At 42.3% G+C, this 20,778-nt stretch overlaps 1 protein-coding gene across 1 annotated transcript in view; it reads left to right on the top strand.

Annotated features, from left to right (window-relative positions):
* Positions 1–3,062: 3,062 nt before the first annotated feature.
* dmd (dystrophin) overlaps positions 3,063–20,778 on the top strand; it is a 1,748,406-nt gene continuing 1,730,690 nt past the window's right edge. Inside the window, exon 1 of the mRNA XM_041212034.1 lies at positions 3,063–3,352. Coding sequence (XP_041067968.1) covers positions 3,286–3,352 — 67 coding nt within the window. The 5' untranslated portion in view covers positions 3,063–3,285. The remainder of the gene's footprint in view (positions 3,353–20,778) is intronic.

Raw genomic sequence — 20,778 nt, forward strand, 5'->3', positions numbered from 1 at the left:
CCTCCAATAAAGGGGAAGGGCCTTATCCCTGGTACAATCCTGGGCAGTAAGTATAAACCAGGCAATTACAGGCCAGTGAGTCTAACATCAGTGGTAGGGGAACTATTGGCAACAATTCTGAGGGACAGGATTAATCTTCACTTAGAGATGTAAGGATTAATCCGGGATAGTCAGCATTGCTTTGTCAGGGGGAGATCATGTCTCCATGATTGAATTTTTCAAGGAGGTGACTAGTTGTGTGCATGAGAGTAGTGCAGTTGATGTAGTCTGCACGGACTTTCGTAAGGCTTTTAACAAGGTCCCACATGGGAGAATAGTCAAGAAGCTAAGAGCCCATGGGATCCAGAGCAATTGGCAAATTGGATCCAAAATTGGCTTAGTGGCAGGAGGTGATGGTCGAAAGTTGTTTTTGTGATTGGGAGCCTGTAATGAGTGGTGTACCGCAGGCATCGGCGCTGGGACCCTTGCTGTTTGTAATGTATGTTAATGATTTAGACGTGAATGTAGGAGTAAGTTCGCAGATGACATGAAAATTGGTGGTGTCGTAAATAGCAAGGAGGATTGCCTTAGATTACAGGACAATATAGATGGGCAGAGCAGTGGCAAATGGAACTTAATCCTGAGAAGTATGAGGTGATGCATTTTGGGAGAACTAACATAACAAGGGAATACACAATGAATGGTAGAACCCTAGGATGTACAGGGGGTCAGAGGGACCTTGGTGTACATGTCCATAGATCCCTGAAGGCAGCAGCACAAGTAGATAAGGTGGTTAAGAAGGCATATGGGAAACTTGCCTTTTTAGCTGTGGCATAGAATATAAGAGCAGGGAAGTTATGTTGGAAGTTCTGTCGAAGGGTCATGAGGACTCGAAACGTCAACTCTTTTCTTCTCCGCCGATGCTGCCAGACCTGCTGAGTTTTTCCAGGTAATTCTGTTTTTGTTTTAAGTTATGTTGGAGCTGTATAAAATGCTAGTTAGGCCACAGCTGGAATACTGTGCACAGTTCTGGTTGCCACTCTGTAGCAAGGATGTGATTGCACTGGAGAGGGTGCAGAGGAGATTCACCAGGATGTTGCCTGGGCTGGAATGTTTCAGCTATGAAGAGAGGCTGGATAGGCTAGGGTTGTTTTCCTTAGAGCAGAGAACTTCCTGTTAGAGGTATACAAAATTATGAGGGGCATAGATAGGGTAGATAGGAAGAAACATTTCCCCTTCACGGAGATGATAATAACCAAGGGGCATAGATTTAAGGTAAGGGGCAGGCGGTTTAGAGGGGATTTGAAATTTTTTTTTCACCCATTGGGCGTCCGGTATCTAGAACACATTGCCTGAGGGTGTGGTAGAGGCAGGAACCCTCACAAATATTTAAGAAGTATTTAGATGAGCACTTAAAATGCCATAGCACACAGGGGCCAAGTGCTGAAAAATGGGATTAGAATAGGTGCTTGATGGCTGGCTTAGACATGATGGGCTGAAGGGCCAGTTCCTGTGCTGTATAACTCTGACTCTATGACATGTCATCTCAACCTCAAACAATTCTTCAAACAAAAGCACATTCTCAGCACTTAACTACAACTAAAATCAGGTTAGTTACTATGGCCTGCTACAGCTAACAAGGCCCAACTAAATTTTTGCTTGTATATTTGATATTGCACACGATCCGTGTGGCACCAGATCATGCTGTGAGCATGTTCTGAGGAATACTTTCCTGTAGTTTTCCAAAATGGGACCTCTGGGGATCCCCAGGATCACCAGAATACAGAATTCTTGAGAGACACATTTTTCACCTATACTTGTTGATTTTGCATACATATTGGGCTTGATTTAATAGCGGGGGATGAACCTGCTTCATCGGTCAGCAGGACCCATGGTCACATCCTGTCACATGACTGCTGCCCCGGCTGCTGTCCCTGTTAAGGCCGGCTGCCTGCTCCCAGGAGCTGCCAGCTAATCAGTGTGCCTGTGCCTAGCTGTGCCAATGGGAGCTTTGGTCACTGTAGAGGTGCACCTGGAGGAGGAGAGTGTATCAATGGATGTGCACCCTCACAACCAGATAAATGGGGCCTGGTGGGTGCCAGAGCCAATCAGGCAGGCCCTGGTGAGGTTGATGAGGGTAGGTGCTGCTGCCTGTCATGGGGGCATTGCCATAAATGCATGGGCCAAAGGGTACCTGAAAAGCCCACCAAGAAGCCAACAGGGTTTATCAGATGCTCTCCCCAGGTGGCAGAGGGCCCACCTGCCCCTAGTTAAATGATAGCAGAGGTGGGAAGAAGCCCTAAGCGGTCAGTTAAATAGCTCAGTTGAGCTCTGGTGGGGAGGATCCTCCACCACCTTTCCTACCATTGACAAGATGGCACGACAGCAAGAAGTTGACCTGCTGCCTCCCCACAACAACTTACCAGCCTTCCCATCTTCCAGGCAGTTCCCAAAGGGCTGGTAAAATCCAGCCAGTTATATCTGTTGGGTTGTTTGTGGGGGTACATCAGAGGCTGTCGATATTTTTCAGTAGTACTCCACACATAAATCTTGGAAATTACTGTGCCATCCTAAATTGCTTGTTTTGAATGACCCAAACACATGCAATTGAAACAGAAAAATATGTTGATAACTTTGTCTATTTTAGTTAATTTTGAATATTATACACTCGTTTATTTCCTTTTCAAAAAAGAAAAAGTGTCTCAATACTAAAGTTTTTATTTTAAATTGCAAATGACATATTTGTAGGAGAACATCTAATTTAACTTAAATCTGCACAATGTGAACTAATTTATTCTTCCTGTAAAGTGTAGATATGATATACAGATTAAACTGCAGATTTTAGACAATGTTGAACCATTTGTCACTGGAATGCTTGTTATAATGTTAAAAGACAAGTTTCACTGCAAGGGAAAGTGCATTAACGGTTGCTAAAACTATAGGAACAGCTGCCTTACATTGTTCCATGTTATTATTTAGACTACTTCAAGAACAGATCCTTATAAGTACTGTCCATAGGAAGTTGTAATGTGGTTAACTATACTTTTGGGCAGGGAGTTGTTTCTGCGCAGGATCTGGAATTTGAAACATCTTGGGGCCTCAACAGTGCAGACAGCAGTGATTCTTGCAACATGCTGGAAAGCTGATCATTGCTCCCCTGCAGAGGTCTTCTTTCAAGGACAGTTAACTTTTTTCGCTGTATCTATATAAACTGAGGGAACAGTAGTGGGTGCCTGTGTGGATTATATAGTGAAAAGGCAAGAGTTCAGCAGAATAGGACTAATCTTGAAGTTGTTTGAAAACTTGATGGCGTTTCTGTCTCGTAAACTACAATCGTCAACAATGTTTTGGTGTGAAGAACTGGAAGATGACTGTAAGTTTTACCATTGCTCAAACACATGTCCTTGCTGCAAATTCCCTTGCTTCAACTGTGATATTCTATATTTGCATGTTAATGAAAAAAGCAAAGTTTTAATGAGGAATTTGTTGCTGTAAACTATGGTTGTATTTTGTATAGTACTACTTTAAATTATAACATAGTTAAATGACTGGATCATAAGTGAGGTGAGATTTATGCATTTCTGAGTGTGTAATAATTACTCAATATCGATTTAGCCATTGCTAATTAAATGTTTAGAGAATTGTTGTAACTCTTTAGTTAATTAAAAAGTTTAGCATCAATAACAATGCAGGAGTTCTCAATTTCTAGAAATTCTGCAGTGAATTCCTGTGTGTTGGGAACATAAACCTATGGTGCACATGTTAACGGTTAATGGCTTTGTCACCTTTTTAGAGAACGTTTGTCTTGTTTTTATTTTGGTGAACGTCTGGGTGTGTTTGCTTCGTGCAACAGGAATATCGAATGCCTTTCCTCTTGGAAAAAGTGGAAAGAAATTGATGTATTTGATTTTGGATTTCACTGAACAAAAACCGAGACACATTTGGTTTAGATTTTTCTGGGAGGCATAAAAGCAGATTTAATGAACTTCATATCAGCTCAAGTCTTTTTTCTGATAAAGCTGTTGCAATGCCAATATGTAGCCAAATATTTTGAACTTGTTGACAAAGAGGGTGTATGCTTCATGCTGATTTAAAGGGGCTATGTCATCATGGACCTGTGAAACTCATTACCCCTTTGTGTGCCAAGTACTTGCCAAGTGACTCAATAACATCATGGAAGCATTGAATTTACAGCATAGGAGGAGAACATTTGGCTCATCATTCCTGTGCCAGTATTAGCTCTTCAGCCGAAGCTGTCTGCTTAAATCCTATTTCCTTATCGTTTTGCCATGATGTTATTGATCATGTTTGCCATACATTGTTCCTCAGAGTTTGATTATTGAAAATATACTTTCAGACATAAAATCGGCTTACAGAAATCAGTGTGTGCTGTATTTTTTCCCTGGGATCAACACACTGGCATTAGAACTGAGTTTCAGGGCATTTTGTTCTTGGTTGCCTTGAGGATTTAAGCCTTATGATGATTTCTCCACTCCTAAAACATTGGATTGAATTTTAACTGTAATAACTTGGCAGGTGTAAGTTAGGGGTGTGAAACAAAAGCAAAAATTGCTGGAAAAACTTAGCAGGTCTGACAGCATCTGTGGAGAGAAAGACAGAGTTAACGTTTTGAGTCTGTTTGATTGGCTGATTTTACCAGCCCCCAGGAGGCAAGCTGAGAGGCGGGGGAGAGGGGTGTTCGGCAAAAGTTGTTAAAGTCTCAAAATTCTGTCCCTGATCCAAACTGCTCTTCAAAGTGCCCATTTTCGGCTTTAACTGAAGATGGAGGTTGGGGGGAAGCCAGCCTGATCCAACTTGTAACTTTAGATATGAACATCATTGCAGTGAAGACTTGGTGGATTCAGAAGGTAACTCCTTTATTCTTTTATGGGCAATGGGCATCGCTGAAAAGACCAGCATTTGTTTCCCATCCCTAATTACCCTTGAACTGAGTGGCTTGTTGGGCCATTTCAGCGGGCAGTTAAGAGGCAACCATTGCTGTGGATCTGGAGTCACGTGTAGGCCAGATCGGACAAGGAAAGCAGGTTTTCATCCCTAAAGGACATTAGTGAATCAGATGGGTTTTTACAACAATAGATGATAGCTGTCATTGTCACCATTACTGATACCAGCTTTATGCTCCAGATTTATTAATTTAAATTTCACCAGCTGCTGTGGTGGGATTTGATCCTATGACCCCAGAGCATTCGTCTGGGCCTCTGGATTACAAGTCCAGTGACCTCACTACTCCACCACCATCTCCCATCTCCCCCTCCTGCTGCAGCCATCTCTGAATGGTTCCCCACATGCCTAGAGGCCCAGCCTGCTGTTCAGTGTGACCTCCAGGCAGGGAATCACCAATATGTTGTGGAGTTAAAGCTTCGCAACATTGATAGGAATCAAGAATTGTGGGTTCCCTGCGGACCAGTTCAGAAAAAAAATTCTGCCCATTTTCCTGTGAATGTGGGTAAGAAAGAATCTTTTTATCCTTGTGATGAATTTATAATATATATTGAGCCTAAGAAGTTTTTCAGTATCATCTTTTTAGATGTTAACATGCTGCATTGGGCTTCCCTCATAACTGCTTCCAAACCTTTCATATGACCTACAAACAGATGTCACCTTCACTAATTAAACTGCCGAGTTTGGCAGATGTCACAGGACCATAATGGCTCATAAAAACATTTGTGGACTCTGCACTAATTTACATGTATCCTTTGTCTGTCACACTCGGGCCTCATGCGGTAACTCATTTGATTGGCTGAATTTTGATTGCCTGGTTTTATCATCCCCCAGGAGGCAGGCTGAGAGGCAGGGGGGTTCGATAAAATCAAAGGGAGCTGTGCCAGAATGGCTCCCTGATACAGTCCTGCCGTTGAAACATTTTATTGACAGCAGGACTGGAAGTAGACAGGTTGCCCATTCCCAGAAAGGGCATTTTTTCCCACCATGGGAGGAGGCTGCCAGCTAAATAACTTTTTAAAAAAAAAAATCTTACTTGCCTCTCATTGGCTCCAGATCTTGCATACCCAAGCGGGGACTTCTCCTGATGGCGCTGCTGAGACTTAATAGCTACTGGCCCTTTGATTGGACTGGCAGCATGGAGATCCTGCCCACCATCTCTAAATGGATGCCAATTAGGAAGCCGCCTGCGGTAAAATTGCTGTGTGGACCCTGCTGTCGGCAAGTGCGAGCTCAGTACTTGCATTTCACTCCAATATCGGGTTCCACGTTTATTTGGTAAAATTCAGCCCAGAGTCTTCATAAATTAGCAACAACAAATAACTGAATAAATAGGTAAAGGTATTAATCATAACAAGAACAATTTATATTTATATAACCCCTTTAATGTAATAAAACATCCCACGGCACTTACAGGAGTATTGTAAAATAAAATTAGACCATGAGCCACATGAGGCAATATTAAGGCAGATGGCCAAAAACTAGGTTAAAGAGGTGAGTTTTAAGGAGCATTTTAAAGGAAGAAAGCGAGGTGGAGAGTTGAAGAGATTTAAGGAGGAAATTCCAGAACTGAGGGCCAAGGCTGCTGAAAGTGCAACTGCTTTAATCCAGAAAGCTAAGTGGTGAAGGATAGAACTGGAGCAAATTTTTACACACTTTGATAAGCATTTATTTACAGAGATACATATTGCAAACATTCATCTCCTAAGCCCAACAATCACAGTTTCAGTCTGTTCCTATTTATAGGAGCATAAATGAATCTCCAGTTAATACACACAATTAAATGCAATGATGGCTACCAACATTGGAACAATTAAAATTGGGGATGATCAAGAGGCCAGAATTGGATCAGTGTAGATATCATGGAGGATTTGGGCACTGGGGGAAAGTACAGAGATAGGGATGGGTGAGGTTATGGAGGAATTTGAACATAAGGATGAGAATTTTAAAAATCGAGGTGTTGCTTGACTGGGAGTCAGCACAATAGGTGAACGTGACTTGGTGCAAGTGAGGACATGGCCTTTAACATAATAATAATGTAATTATGACTAAGTAGAAAAAGCATACATGAACTTACAATGAAACTCTACTAAGGATGTATGAAAGCAGCCAGACAAAAAAAGAGTTTTCTGCAAAATAGACTAATTAAAAACATGGCAAAACAATAAATTTGACAAATTACTTGCAGCAAAAATCCTTTCTGTAGTTCTCTTGAACCTTCATTTAACTGAGAAAATTGTTATTGGAACAAACATTTATGACATAGATATTAGAAAATAATAACCTTTTCAAAAGAAAGCGTTTACAGCCTGTGTGTCAAATCCTCCGACAGTTGGTGCTCTAGTGTCAGCTTTAAATCAGTATTCTGATTGTAAGGCACATTTTAAAGGGCTTGAAATGGTGTTGTTGTTTGTCTTTCCATAGCTTTGTACCGCCCTACCTGAACAATCTCCGTCAGCCATATCTCCCTGTGAAAATCCTGTACTTCTTTTGACACTGTCATCTGTTACTGTTCATCTTTTATGGCAACTCCTTCAGCTAATGTATCCCCACCCCTGAAACATTAATCTCTAGTGTCTCTACCTAGCCATCTCCCTCACTGCATTCACAAGCTTCCTTCAGACTCTTCTTTATGCCTCTTTTCTCTCTCCTGATCAGTGTCCTTTAGCTAGTCACCATACTGTAAAGTGCTTTGAATCATCTATTTTTACATAATTAGCATCATATAAATACAAGTTGTTGCACATAGCCCATCTAACCCACCCTATTCAAACTTGAAGCCACAAATGCCATTTATCCACCCCTTAGTCATCTAGGGGTATAACTTAGGCAGTGTAATGAATGTCTGGACTGAGAAAGCCAAGGCTGGCTCAAAAAATAAGCCATGGGCATTATTAATATTAACTGAGTGAGCTGCCAGCACCTGTTGTGTCTCTACAACATTAGGGATAAAACTTTTTTTTTGGTGGTGCTTTCCCTACAGCTATTTCACAATCCCAATAGTAGCTGGCTCAGCTCTTTGATATTGAATATAGCAGAGAGGGCCTGAAACAGGCTTTAGGCCTATTATTTACAAATGTAAGGCAACGAGTATCGGCTTTGGGTTGCTGGCAGCGTCCTAATATCTTCAGGTATCCTTTGGGTCCTCTGAAATGAGCTCTCTTTACGTCTGTTTTTGTACCTCTGAGGTAAGAAAACCAGACTTTGCATCAGGGGAAAAAAATAATGAAGGGAAATTTTCTGTCTTTTGCTCATAACTGGGAGTTTGTCCACCGAGATTGCATATTGAAAAGTGAGATGCATTTAATGTACAATTTGGCAACCATTATTTTAAATAGCTGGAAAATTGTGCACAGTATGCAGCTAAATTTCCATGGTACACCTCCAAGGGCTGAGGCTCCTTCAGAAGATAACCTGCAATTGCCCCAGCATGAAACCGATGCTGCTTAGATTTTGTACAGTGCTTTTAAATTAAAAATGATCTGATAAATGCCTGGCTGACCATATACATTGTAGATGTGGGTGGAGATTGATTTGGCTCAGTTGTGATTTCCCGATGGTTAACACATGCTCTCGTCTAGGTTCATACATGAACAATGGATGAGGGCGCAAAGGGCTTGAGATGCCTGTGAAGATTCAACATTCCAGAAAGGAGGGGAATAAACTGGCGAGGAAAGAAAGCATACGCAATAGGTTATGTTGCACACAGTTAGAAGTAGAGGGGGGAAGGCAAACTCAAATAAAAATTTTCATTAAAAGTAGTTTTATATCAAGGTCATGGTGACTTTTGAAAAGGATAAAAGAGCTCTGAAGGATTTCAGGATAATGAAAGTATGCCTCTTTTCCATCTCTGATTTATAATTGGGCTAAAGGAGTTTTACTGGAGGCTTTCTTTGTACTATTGTGGGTTGGCATCTTGAGTTAGTGCCAAGGCCAAAGGAGAATAATAATGGCACTGATTGGTTTGAATTCTGTCTTGTTCAGAAAGCAGATAAAGCACTATGCCAGAGATTTCTTTCTCATGAGGTAACACTGTATTCTTTTGAGACTTGCTACGTTATCCAGCAGCTGCTTTAGTGGGTGGCACATTGGTGAAGGTCATGGGTTGCAGTGTGGGAATCTCAAACCTTTTGCTTGGTTCCATCCGAGGACCAACTTTTGTGAGAACAGATGTGTATGAAACTTAATAGTTTCTAGTTGAAGTACAGATAGAAGCTGCTTAGAGCATGTCAGCAAGATTTTCCTTCAGCACTATTTTTAGCTGCACCTTATTAGTTGACTTAATAAACAAAGCTGAGTCAATAAACTTCATTAGTCTTGGGAAAGATTTCTTCTGTGTTCAAATGTTGTTAAGGGAACCTACATTCCTAAGCAAAATGTTATTGCGCAAGGCTACTAGAGTAGCAATTCCCAGACCAATAGATTTACTTTCCTGTCTCCTTCCCCTCTTCCTTGGCTTACAGTATCTAGTGATGCAGAGTGAGTGTAAAATGTGATTCGGCTCTTTGCCAAGCCTGTCTGAGTACCGTATCCAGGTTGGCTTTGGTTCGTGTTACCTACAGTAATGTTGAAGGTGCTCTGTTCTAATTACTTTATTTTTTAAATTGTCATTTCCTCACTTTATTGCTTCAGTATGCCTCAGTTCACTGACTTGCTGGCGAAATGACGTGGCACTCAAAGGTTGGCCACTAGCCCTCCCCGTTGCAAGTCATTGGAAGGCATTGTTTGGGAAGAATATCCTTGTCCAGTTTATCCTGATCTAAGAATAAAACATAATGTCTGCCTGGCATGGTTGTCATCAACGTTAAGCAGAACACGGGACAAACCCGTTCAGTTGCTGTTTTTTGATCAGCATTCTTCACTTTTCACTTTTAACTGTCAGTTTCTCTTTCCCTCCCTTTTCTATAGCCTCGGAATATGTCCTTCTTAGCTATCATTTTTTAATTATGACGAAAGGAACATATCCAACACATAACCTTACTTTTCTCTTTATCAGATGCCTATAAACCAACCATTAGGTTAATAAGCTTTTTAAAATTAAAGTGGAACTATTTTTTAAAAATAGTGGAACAAAATTCTCTTTATGATATTGTATGCCTCTGCAATTAGTTTTGGAAAACTGTTATTTTTAAATTTGTTTCCGCGATGTGGACGTCACTGGCTAGGCCGGCATTTATTGCCCATCTCTAATTGCCCTTGAGAAGGTGGTAATGAGCTGCCTTCTTGAACCGCATACGTCCCTGTGGTGTAGGTACACCCACAGTGCTGTTAGGGAGGGAGTTCCAGAATTTTGACCCAGTGACAGTGAAGGAATGGTGATATATTTCCAAGTCAGGATGGTGTGTGGCTTGGAGGGGAACTTCCAGGTGCTGATGTTCTCATGTCTCTGCTGTCCTTGTCCTTCTAGATGGTAGTAGTCGTGGGTTTGGGAGGTACTGCCTAAGGAGGCTTGGTGAGTTTCTGCAGTGCACCTTGTAGATGGTACACAATGCTGCTACTGTGTGTCAGTGGTGGAGGGAGTGAATGTTTATGGAAGGTGTGCTAATCAAGTGGGCTGCTTTGCGCTAGATGGTGCAAGCTCCTTGAGTGTTGTTGGAGCCGCACTCATCCAGGCAAGCGGAGAGTATTCCATCACACTTCTGACTTGTGCTTTGTGGACGGTGGACAGGCTTTGAGGAGTCAGGAGGTGAGTTACTCACTGCAGGATTCCTAGCCTCTGACTTCTTCTTGTAGCCACAGTATTTATATGACTAGTCCAGTTCATTTTTTGGTCAATGGTAACCTCCAGGATGTTGATAATGGGGGATTCAGTGATGGTAATGCCATTGAACTTCAAGGGACAATGGTTAGATTCTCTCTTGTTGGAGACAATCGTTGCCTGGCAGTTGTGTGGCATAAATGCTACTTGCCACTTGGCAGCACAAGCCTTGGTATTGTCCAGGCCTTGCTGCATTTCGACATCGACACTTCAGTATCTGAGGAGTCACGAATAGTGCTGAGTGTTGTGCAATCATCAGCGTGTCAGGAAGATATAATAATTGTCATAATATTATTGGAAATAATTGTGAAGTAGAATAATAGCGGTGTGTGTGTGTATGTATGTATGGAGGGGACTTAGTTGAATTATAGACAGCTGGTCTGAAGGCATTGATGTAAGAAGAGAAGCTAGGGTTGAAATGCTAAATTGGTAAACATGGATGAAGTTTTAGAATGTGAGGTGTTAAGGGAACACTTGTATTTTTAAATAAACTAGAGCAACTTGAATTCAAAAGAGGGGGTGAAATGTTATGTCTAGCCAGAAGAAGTTAAGAAACAGTGTGTTTATCTTTTCCAAAGATTAATGGTAAAATTAGTACTAGGATAGATATTTATTATTAGAGAGGACAAAAGACATAGTGAAACAATGGGAATTTGCATTCAAGGGGGAAAATACATATAAAGGAGAGAAGACTGTGTGTGAGGGCAGGCATTTTAAGATCTAGTACAAGTGTGGAAAGCCTCCAGCATCTAATCCTCATGCTGCTGTTTAAATGGAACTGAAGTTAAGAAAACTCACTTTGAATTCGAATTAAAAACCAGGATAGAACTTTTTTCTTACTATTAATTTGAGAATAGCATTCCACTTGTGTCATCACTTGTAAGCGGACAGCCTGAGAAAACCCAACCTGTATGCAACCTAACTTTATTCCTCAGGCAATTGACATTTAGCAACCTGAGTGCACTCTTAGATCTGATGCAGAGAGGTAGGGCTGGTGAGCTTAGGGATGCATGTGGACTATAGAATGATAGCAGTGTTAGACAACTGAACCACAGTATTTCCTGTTCCGAAGACTAAGCTGTAACGGATCAATAATTGCAGGAAATGGAAAACCCCTCGAATTTGTAGAGGTGACAGGGATTTTGTTTCCTTCCTGGGAACATAGCAGCAAATGTGTATCTAATTGAGTGGCGGAGTAGGCTTGAAGGGCTGAATGACCTACTTCTGCTCCTAATTCTTATGTTCCTATATTCTTAGCTCTATGTATATCAGGTTTGGGGTATGAAATATGGGGGCGATTCTAACTCCCAAACAAAAGGTGGCTTTGGTTTGGGTGGGAGGATTAAAACAGGAACCCAACCTGCTTGGAACCTGCCCACTTCTAGTTGTAAAGGAAGGGGGATGAGTGACTGGAGATCAATTCACCTGCAGGAGGCGGGTCAGCCATTGAAACCCTTTAAGGAAGCTGCCTGCCTTTATTTTAACACTGATTCTATTTTTTAAACCACAATTGGCCAGATCTTCTGGGCCTCTGAAATCCTGGCAGATCAAAAGAACTGAGAAGGGCTGAATTCATCAAGCACATATCTCAAAAAAGAAAAGTACTGCAGATGCTGGAAATCTGAAATAACAAAAGATGCTGGAAAAACTGCGCAGATCAGGCAGCATCTGTGGAGAGAAACAAAGTAAGTGGCCTGAATTTTCACTCCCAAGTCTGGAGCACAGAGTCAGGGCATTTCCCAGCTCCACAAACCCCACTCAGGAGAAAGTGCCCTGAAAGTTGGGATTTTCATTCCGGGGCGGCGGGGCTGTCTGGGATCTGGGACTGGCAATCCTGGATTGAGTGCTTGGGCTACTGCATGTGGAGGCAGGCTGGGCAGAAGGCCTGCCTTGGTGCTGTGGCACTATGTTGAAGTTTAAAAATAATAATAAACATAAAACAGTCCTCCAGCCCTCACCCCACATACACACTCCCCATGCCCCATCCATGCCAACCCATGCTGCCCACCCAACCTCCATGGCCCCTCATACCCTCTATGCCAGCATATGCCACTCTGCCCAGCCCCATGGCCCTTTATAGCCCCCATGTCAACTTTATACCAATATCTTCTCCCCCACACTGCGCTTTGCCCTTACACCTACCATGCCAACTCATCGATTATCTATCATGGGCAGATCTCAGGATCCATTCTGAGATGAAATAATATAAAGTAATACTCTTATTCATTAAAAAAACATTTGCTGCATTTACATTCCTTCAACTGTAAGAAAAACCATTTCATCCAAGAGCATAATCCCTTATAAAAACAAAAGTTGGAATTCAAAGTCCCACTTCAAAGAGACTATAGCCATTTGGAGTTGTCAATCAAACTGAAATGGCAGGCATCTTACCATAATAATGGAAGGTTGTGAAATCAGCCATACATCATGAATCCAGTAATGGTAACCCTCGGGCTTCTCTCAACAGACATGAGTAAAATAGCAAGCATTGACTTTTTAAAAAAAACATTCCATTTTAATGTTAAATTTGTGCTGCAATAGAATACATGTTTTCTGTTGGTAGTTAAAGACAGCTGTCACCAGTTTGGGAAGGATTAGGGAATTATTGCAAGAGGAGAATGCGAGAAGAGGACCCTGGGATAGGCAGTCAGCAGCACCTAGAGGAGAGTGCGAGAGGAGGACCCTGGGATAGGCAGTCAAGAGCACCTAGAGAGTGTGAGAGGAGGACCCTGGGACAGGCAGTCAGCAGCACCTAGAGGATCTAGTCTATCTAGAGGATCTAGCATCTAGTTTGTACTCAAATAAGGGTAAAATAAAAGCAAGTGTCCATATTCTATTTAGTTAAGATATGCCTGGGGAGCTCAATCCTGTGATTTGCACATCACATCCTGCGCTATGTGGGAAATCTTAGATGCTCCAGGCGGTCTGGATGACCATGTGTGCAGGAGGTGCTTCCGACTGGAGCAACTCGAGCTCTGCGTTTTAGAGCTTGAGTGGCAGCTGGGGGCACTACGGTGCATTCACGAGGCTGAGTTTGTGGATAGCACGTTTCAGGACGTGGTTATCCCGCAGCTTAAGGAAGTGCAAGCAGAGAGGGAATGGGTGACGGTCAGACAGAGGAAGGGGACCAGGCAGGTAGTGAGGGAATCCCCCGAGTGCTTCTCGCCCACAAATGGTTTTCGGCCTTGGAAAATGGCGAGAGTGACGGTTCCTCTGTGGAGGCCAACCAGGGCCAAGGCCATGGCACTGTGGGTGGTCCAGCTGCTCGGGGGGAAGGAAGAAGTGTGAAAGGGCAATAGTGGTAGGAGATTCATTAGTGAGGGGAGTAGACAGGCACTTCTATGACCGTAAACGTGACTGCAGGAAGGTATGTTGCCTCTCAGGTGTCAGGGCCAAGGATGTCATGGAACAGCTGCAGGGCGCTCTGAAGCAGGAGGGTGAACAGCCAGAGATTGTGCTCCATGTTGGGACCATTGACATAGGAAGAGAAATGAGGTCCTGCAAGCAGACTTTAGGGAGTTAGGTAGGAAATTGAAGAACAGGACTTCTCTTCGGATTACTCCCGGTGCCACATAGTGGTGAGTATAGGAATGGAAGGATAAAGCAGATGAATGTGCAGCTGGAGAGATTGTGCAGGAGGGAGGACTTTAGATTTCTGGGGGAGGTGGGACCTGTACTAGTTGGACAGGTTACATCTGAAGAAGAATGGGACCAACATCCTCACTTGGAGGTTTTCTAATGCTGTTGGGGCAGATTTAAACTAAATTGGCAGGGGATGGGATCATGAAAAGTAGTTCAGAGGGGAGAGAAGCTGAGATGAAATTAGAAGTTCAAACATTAGTGAGTTTAGAAGGCAGAGGAAACATAGGCTAGATAAGAAAGAAATTTGAGTTTAGCAAGGCTGAATGGAATATATTTTAATGCAAGGAGCCTGAGGAATAAGACAGACGAGCTGAGGGCACAGATAGGCATGTAGGAGTATGATATCATAGCTATGACAAAGACTTGGCTAAAAGAAGGGCAGAATTGGCAGCTCAACATTCCTGGTTATAAGGTATTCAGATGAGATAGAGAGGGGGTAGAAGAGGATGGGGGTGTCGCAATATTGATCAAAGAATCAATTATAGCAGTGAGAAAGGATGATATCTTGGAAGAATCATCAAGTGAGGCCATATGAGTAGAAGTAAAAAACACAAAAAGGGGCAAACACACTGTTGGGTGTGTACTATGGGCCCCCAAACAGTCAGAGGGACAGAGGATCAAATATATAATCACATTTCAGAGAAGTATAAGAATAATAAAGCAGGGATAGTAGGGGATTTTAACTACCCAAATATTAACTGAGATAGTTTTAATGTGCAAGGTAGGGAGGGAGCAAATTTTTTAAGTTGCATCCAGGAGAACTTTTTTAGCCAGTTCGTAGAAAGCCCAACAAGGAAGGGGCCAGTTCTGGACCTGATATTCAGAGATGAACCCAGGCAGGTGGAAGGGGTATCAGTAGGGGAGCATTTTGGACATAGTGAACATAACTCAGTTAGATTTAGGATAGTTATGGCAAAGGATCAGGTTGGGCCGGGAATAAAAGTTCTAAACTGGGGAAAGGCTAATTTTACTGAGATGAGATACAATTTGATCCAATTGAACTGGGAGCGGCTACTAGCAGATAAAACTATGTCAGAGCAGTGGGAGGCATTCAAGGAGGAAATTGCAAGAGTACAGGGCAAATATGTTCCCGTAAAGACAAAGGAGAACCCTGGATGTCAAGGGGCACAAAGGGTAGGATTAAGAAAAAAAGAGAAGCTTATGGCAGATACTGAGAGCACAATACAGCAGTGTCCCTAAAGGATTATAAAAAGTGAAGGGGTAACTTAAAAAGGAAATTAGGAAAGCTGAGAGAGTGCATGAGAAAGCATTGGTGGGTACAATAAAGGAAAACCCAAAGGGGTTTTTAAAAATATATTAAGAGCAAGAGAATAACTAAGCAAAGAGTAGTGCCAATTAGGGACCATAGAGGTAATCTGAGTGTGGACCTGGAAGACATGGATACAGTCCTCAATGAATACTTTGCCCTGGACTGCACAATGGATAAAGGACATAGGTATAGACATCAGGGTGGAGGGCTGTGAAATATTAGAGGAAATTAACATAGAGAGAGAGGAGGTACTAGCGGGTTTAGTGGCCTTAAAAATGGATAAATCCACAGGCCCAGATGGGATATATCTCAGGTAGTTGAGGGGAAGCAAAGTAAGAGATATCAGGGGTCCTGGCAGTAATTTTCAAATCCTCTCTGGCCACAGGTGAGGTGCCAGAGAACTTGGAGGACTGCTAACATTGTTCCATTATTAGAAAGGGAGGAAGGGTAGACCAGGAAATTGCAGGCCGTTACTAACCTTGGTGGTGGGGAAGTTATTAGAAAGAATTCTGAGGGGCATAATATATCTACACTTGGAGAGACATGGATTCATCAGGGATAGTCAGCATGGATTTATTAAGGGAAGGTCATGTTTGACAAATTTGATTGAATTTTTTGAGGAGGGAACCAGGAGTGTTGATCAGGGTAATGCATTTGTTATAGTCTACATAGACATTAGCAAGGCTTATGACAAGGTCCCTCGTGGCAGACTGGTCAAGAAAGTAAGAGCCCATGGGGTCCTCGGCAAAGGGCCACATTGGATCCAAAATTGGCTGAGAGGCAGGAAGCAAAGGGTAATGGTAGAGGGATGTTTCTGTGACTGTAAGTCTGTTTCCAGTGAGGTTCTGCAGGTCTCGCTTGCTGGGGCGCTTGCTGTTTGTGGTGTACATAAATGATTTTGACTTAAATGTAGGTGGTATGATCAAGAATATCATAGATGACAAGAAAATTGATAGGGTGGTAAATAGTGAGGAGGATAGCCGTAAACTGCAAGAGGCTATCAGTGGATTGGTTAGGTGAGCAGAGCAGTGGCAAATGGAATTCAACCCGGGAAAGTGAGAGGTAATGCACTTGGAGAGGGCTAACAAGGTAAGGGATTACACTATGAATGGTAGGACCCTGGAAAGTACTGAAGATCAGAGGGAGCTTGGTGTGCATATCCACAGATTCCTGAAGGTAGCAGGGCAGTTGGAAAGGTGGTTAAGAAGGCATATGGGATACTTGCCTTCATTAGCTGAGGCGCAGAAAACAAGAGCAGGGAGTTTATGCTGGAACTATATAAAACGCTGGTTAGGCCACAACTGGAATACTGCTTGCAGTTCTGGTCACCACATTATGGGAAGGATGTGAGTGCACTGGAGAGGGTGTAGAGCAGATTTACCAGGGTGATGATGCCTGGGCTGGAGGGTCTGAGCTATGAGGAAAGATTGGATAGGCTGGGGTTGTTTTCCTTGGAGCAGTGAAGCAGGGAGGCGACCTGATAGAGGTGTATAAGATTATGAAGGGCATAGATAGGGTAGATGGGAAGGCACTTTTTCCATTAGTAGAGGGGTCAATAACCAGGGGGCCTAGATTTAAAGTTAGAGGCAGGAGGTTAAGAGGGAAGTTGAGAAGAAATCTTTTCACCCAGAGGGTGGTGGGAGTCTGGAATTCATGACCTGAAAGGGTGGTTGAGTCAGAAACTCTCGTAACATTTAAGATATTCACTTGCGTTGCCGTAGCCTCCGGGACTATGGGCCAAGCGCTGGAAAATGGGACTAGTGTAGTCAGATATTTGTTGACTGGCACAGACGTGATGGGCCAAATGATAATTGTGCTGTAAATGTCTGAGTATATAAACCAATTCACTCTGATTGTTTGGGAAGAACTGGGAGAGCCTGTGACTTTACTTTGCTGTCTTGGAAATAAACTTGTTTTAAGTACAGGTTAGCTTTAGAATCGTTCTTCCTCAACATACAGTTATTGGAATTAACACTCCAGATATGTTTTTCAAAGATTTAAAGGGCAGGAGTTTAATATGCCTTGACAGCTTGACAGTTACCTTTCACAGTTCATTTTGACACTTTTGACAGTTCCAATTAATGAGTTTACGCACCTTTTACACACATTCAAGCCTACTTTTAACAATCCCAAAGGGCATCTTTCCTCTCCTAGAGGGCACCTGGCCTTCTACAATGGTGTCCCGGGACCATAAAAAAATGGAGCACCTTACCTTTCCGAAAAGGTATTCCACCTCTCCAAAAGACACCCCAAAGGTTAGACCAGCTCCTGCCAGGTCTAACCTGCATAGTTGCGTTTCACACATTTGGGGCACCAAAATTAGACATGAGTAGAGGCAGCCGCTGATTTACACAGGCAGCTGCCTCCACAAAACACACATGCATGAAACGTGACCTGTCCCCATTCCCGCCACCACTAAAATGATAGGTGCCATGGTGGGACAGGACTTCCAGATTTCAACCTCTGCCTCTTCGTCATTGTGAAAATGCAGGCCAACTTTTCAGGTCAAGTGACCTTCCATCAACCTGAAATATTAAATTTGTTTCTCTCTACAGGTATGTGTTTCTACAGCACTGCTTATGTGCCTATACCTATATCCCCATGACCTGTCAGCTCTGCACCCCCTACCCCACCACCGCTCCCTCACTCTGCACCCAGTGATTGGACCTCCTCTACCATCAACTGCTTCCATGATCCACCACCCACCACCCACAACTGGAATCCCCCCATGATCACCATCATCCAATACCTCTCCCATCTCTCAAGTAGACCTGCCTGTTCTCCATTTGACCAGGTTGGCTGTTGGGAAAGTCAGGAAACCCTTCCTTCCTGGTTCTCTGTCCATAACTCTGCCCCCAGTACACTCCAAAGATATGATTGTGGCCATGGTAGTCAACAGACAAATTACCCCAGTTTTGGATGTAGCATATTGTGACTAATATTGCAGTATTAAAGCATGTTCTTTGTGTGGAAACAATGAAAGGAGACAAAACCACAGGCAGACACAAATTTTGTGGCATTATTCGCTGTCCAGGAATTCAAAGGCAATGCCCCATTATTGATCCTTTACGCTTTTAATATTCAGCATGAGAAATCATTTAATTGTTTGACCAGGACATTCCTTGCCTCATAAATTGAGCCATAAGCAATCAGTGTTACTGCACTGAATTTGACAAAAGTTCTAAAGTCATATTTTAAAAATGGTTGGACCTGATGTAGTTTTTCTGAATCCTCTGTAAAATGTTGCATTAAAAGTGAAAACTAAACGAAGAATTATTATAGGCTATTACTCTTAGTGACTGGGCTGTGATGCTCTTTCACCCCTGCAGACCACTAGTGTATAAACATGAGAAGTGATGATATGATTTGAGATACAATTGCTTGAGCATGACACTCAAGCAAGTGATGTATATCTGCTGTAGCTCAGATTTGTTGGTTTGATTGACAATGGTGGGTTAGTGGGGGTAGCATGGTGTAGTTCTGAACAATTGGCTGTGGAATTAGATTGCCAACTCTGGTTACACATATTCCAGGAGATGTCATTATGTGGCCTCCTGCTTCCAACTGCCCCACCCCCACACTCCTGCCATTGGTTGCCCAACCTCTATGCACAGAATACCATCTTTCCATACCAGTTGGATAGACTCTTTATTAACTGATTAGATAATACTTCTTGTGATCAAACAACCTTTTTCTACAACGCCCCCCCCAAAAAACCCATGTGATATTTTTGTATCTAGAATCATAGAATTTATGGCACAGAAGGAGGCCATTCAGCCCATCAAGGCTGTTCTAGTTTTTTACAAGAGCAGCGTTGCTTAGTGCCTGCCGCTCCCCCCCCCCGCCACACTTTTTCCTGTAAATTTGGATTAAATAAGACTGATCAAGGAAAACTAGCATACAGAAGTTTTCAAATAAACTGCTTGAACTCCTCAATTTTTAAAGCCTGTATGAGTTGTAACAGTGCTCTGGAGATTAATCTTAAATTCTTGGAGACTCAAGGGCAACCCTACTGTAAGAGGAACTGCGTCTCCCTGAACATTCTGCCAGGAAGGTGATACACCTTTTCAGAAGTGAGTTTGATCTGTGTGGAGACTTAATGGTCCAGAACTACAGTTCCAGTAGAAACGAGCTGTTGCCTGCTTCCTTCACTGTATTGCACCCCAGTGACCTAAAGTGATCTTTATCCTGATGTACTGAAGCTCTCACTATTAGTCACCCATTTATGATCCCAAGTAGCAGAAGAAAAGTCACAAAATGTGTTAATAGTCTCTTCGTAAAAGATGGAGAATAAGCTGAGGTGTACTGCTTTAGTAATATATGTTACTAAATTTCCAAGTATAAGATTGGTCTTAAAATGTGCTTCAGTTCCTGGAAGTGAAAGATCGTCACTGTTTCAATGCAGAAAGAACAGCGGTCTTGAGAAGCAGGAACTCTCAATTTAAAAGCTTTACTCTATTTAAAATGAAATAAAGTATACGTTTTGAAATATATATAAATAAATAAAATAATTGATTCAAGAACACCTGTGGTTTGCCATATGCCAAAAAGCATTTAACAGTCTACAGTGCAGCACTGATGATATTTGAGCTGGTTTGCCAGCAGCTAAAATTGAAACAGTTGAATCTGTCCATCAAGGTGGTAGACTTAGCAAAGAGTGAAGGAGTGCATAGTTGAAGGGCTTTGCACTGCAATAAATGGTTTTACATTAATAATGAGCCTAGTTTGAAGACTTCCTGGTCATATGTTGAGACTTATTTGAACCATGTTTGAAGGTTTATTCTGCTTTCCCATTTGTTCCTATGCATGCATACTAAGTACGCTGCAGAAAGATCACTGAGATTTATATTAAGTATTCAACGCTGCACTCAGCCACATTTTGTACTTCGTGCATTTTGTATCTTTTAAGTATAAATCTTCTTTGTAACTTTTATGATTGGCAAGCTTTATTTTCAAATGAGCCTTGAGAACATTTCAGTCATTGAAGTTAATTGGAATTCTTTCATTTTCAAGCATACGTTTTGTGAGTTTGAGTAAGAATTATACTTCCTCAGGATTTTTAGCCCCCTGGTGTAAATGACCGCTGTAAACTGCAGGTTGTGTACCTCATTTGAGACTCATGGAAGTGTCTATCTTTTTGTGTGCTTTAATTAAAGGAAAACTTTTT

This window comes from Carcharodon carcharias, chromosome 18, assembly GCF_017639515.1.
Source record: "Carcharodon carcharias isolate sCarCar2 chromosome 18, sCarCar2.pri, whole genome shotgun sequence".
Classification (NCBI taxonomy): Eukaryota; Metazoa; Chordata; class Chondrichthyes; order Lamniformes; family Lamnidae; genus Carcharodon; species Carcharodon carcharias.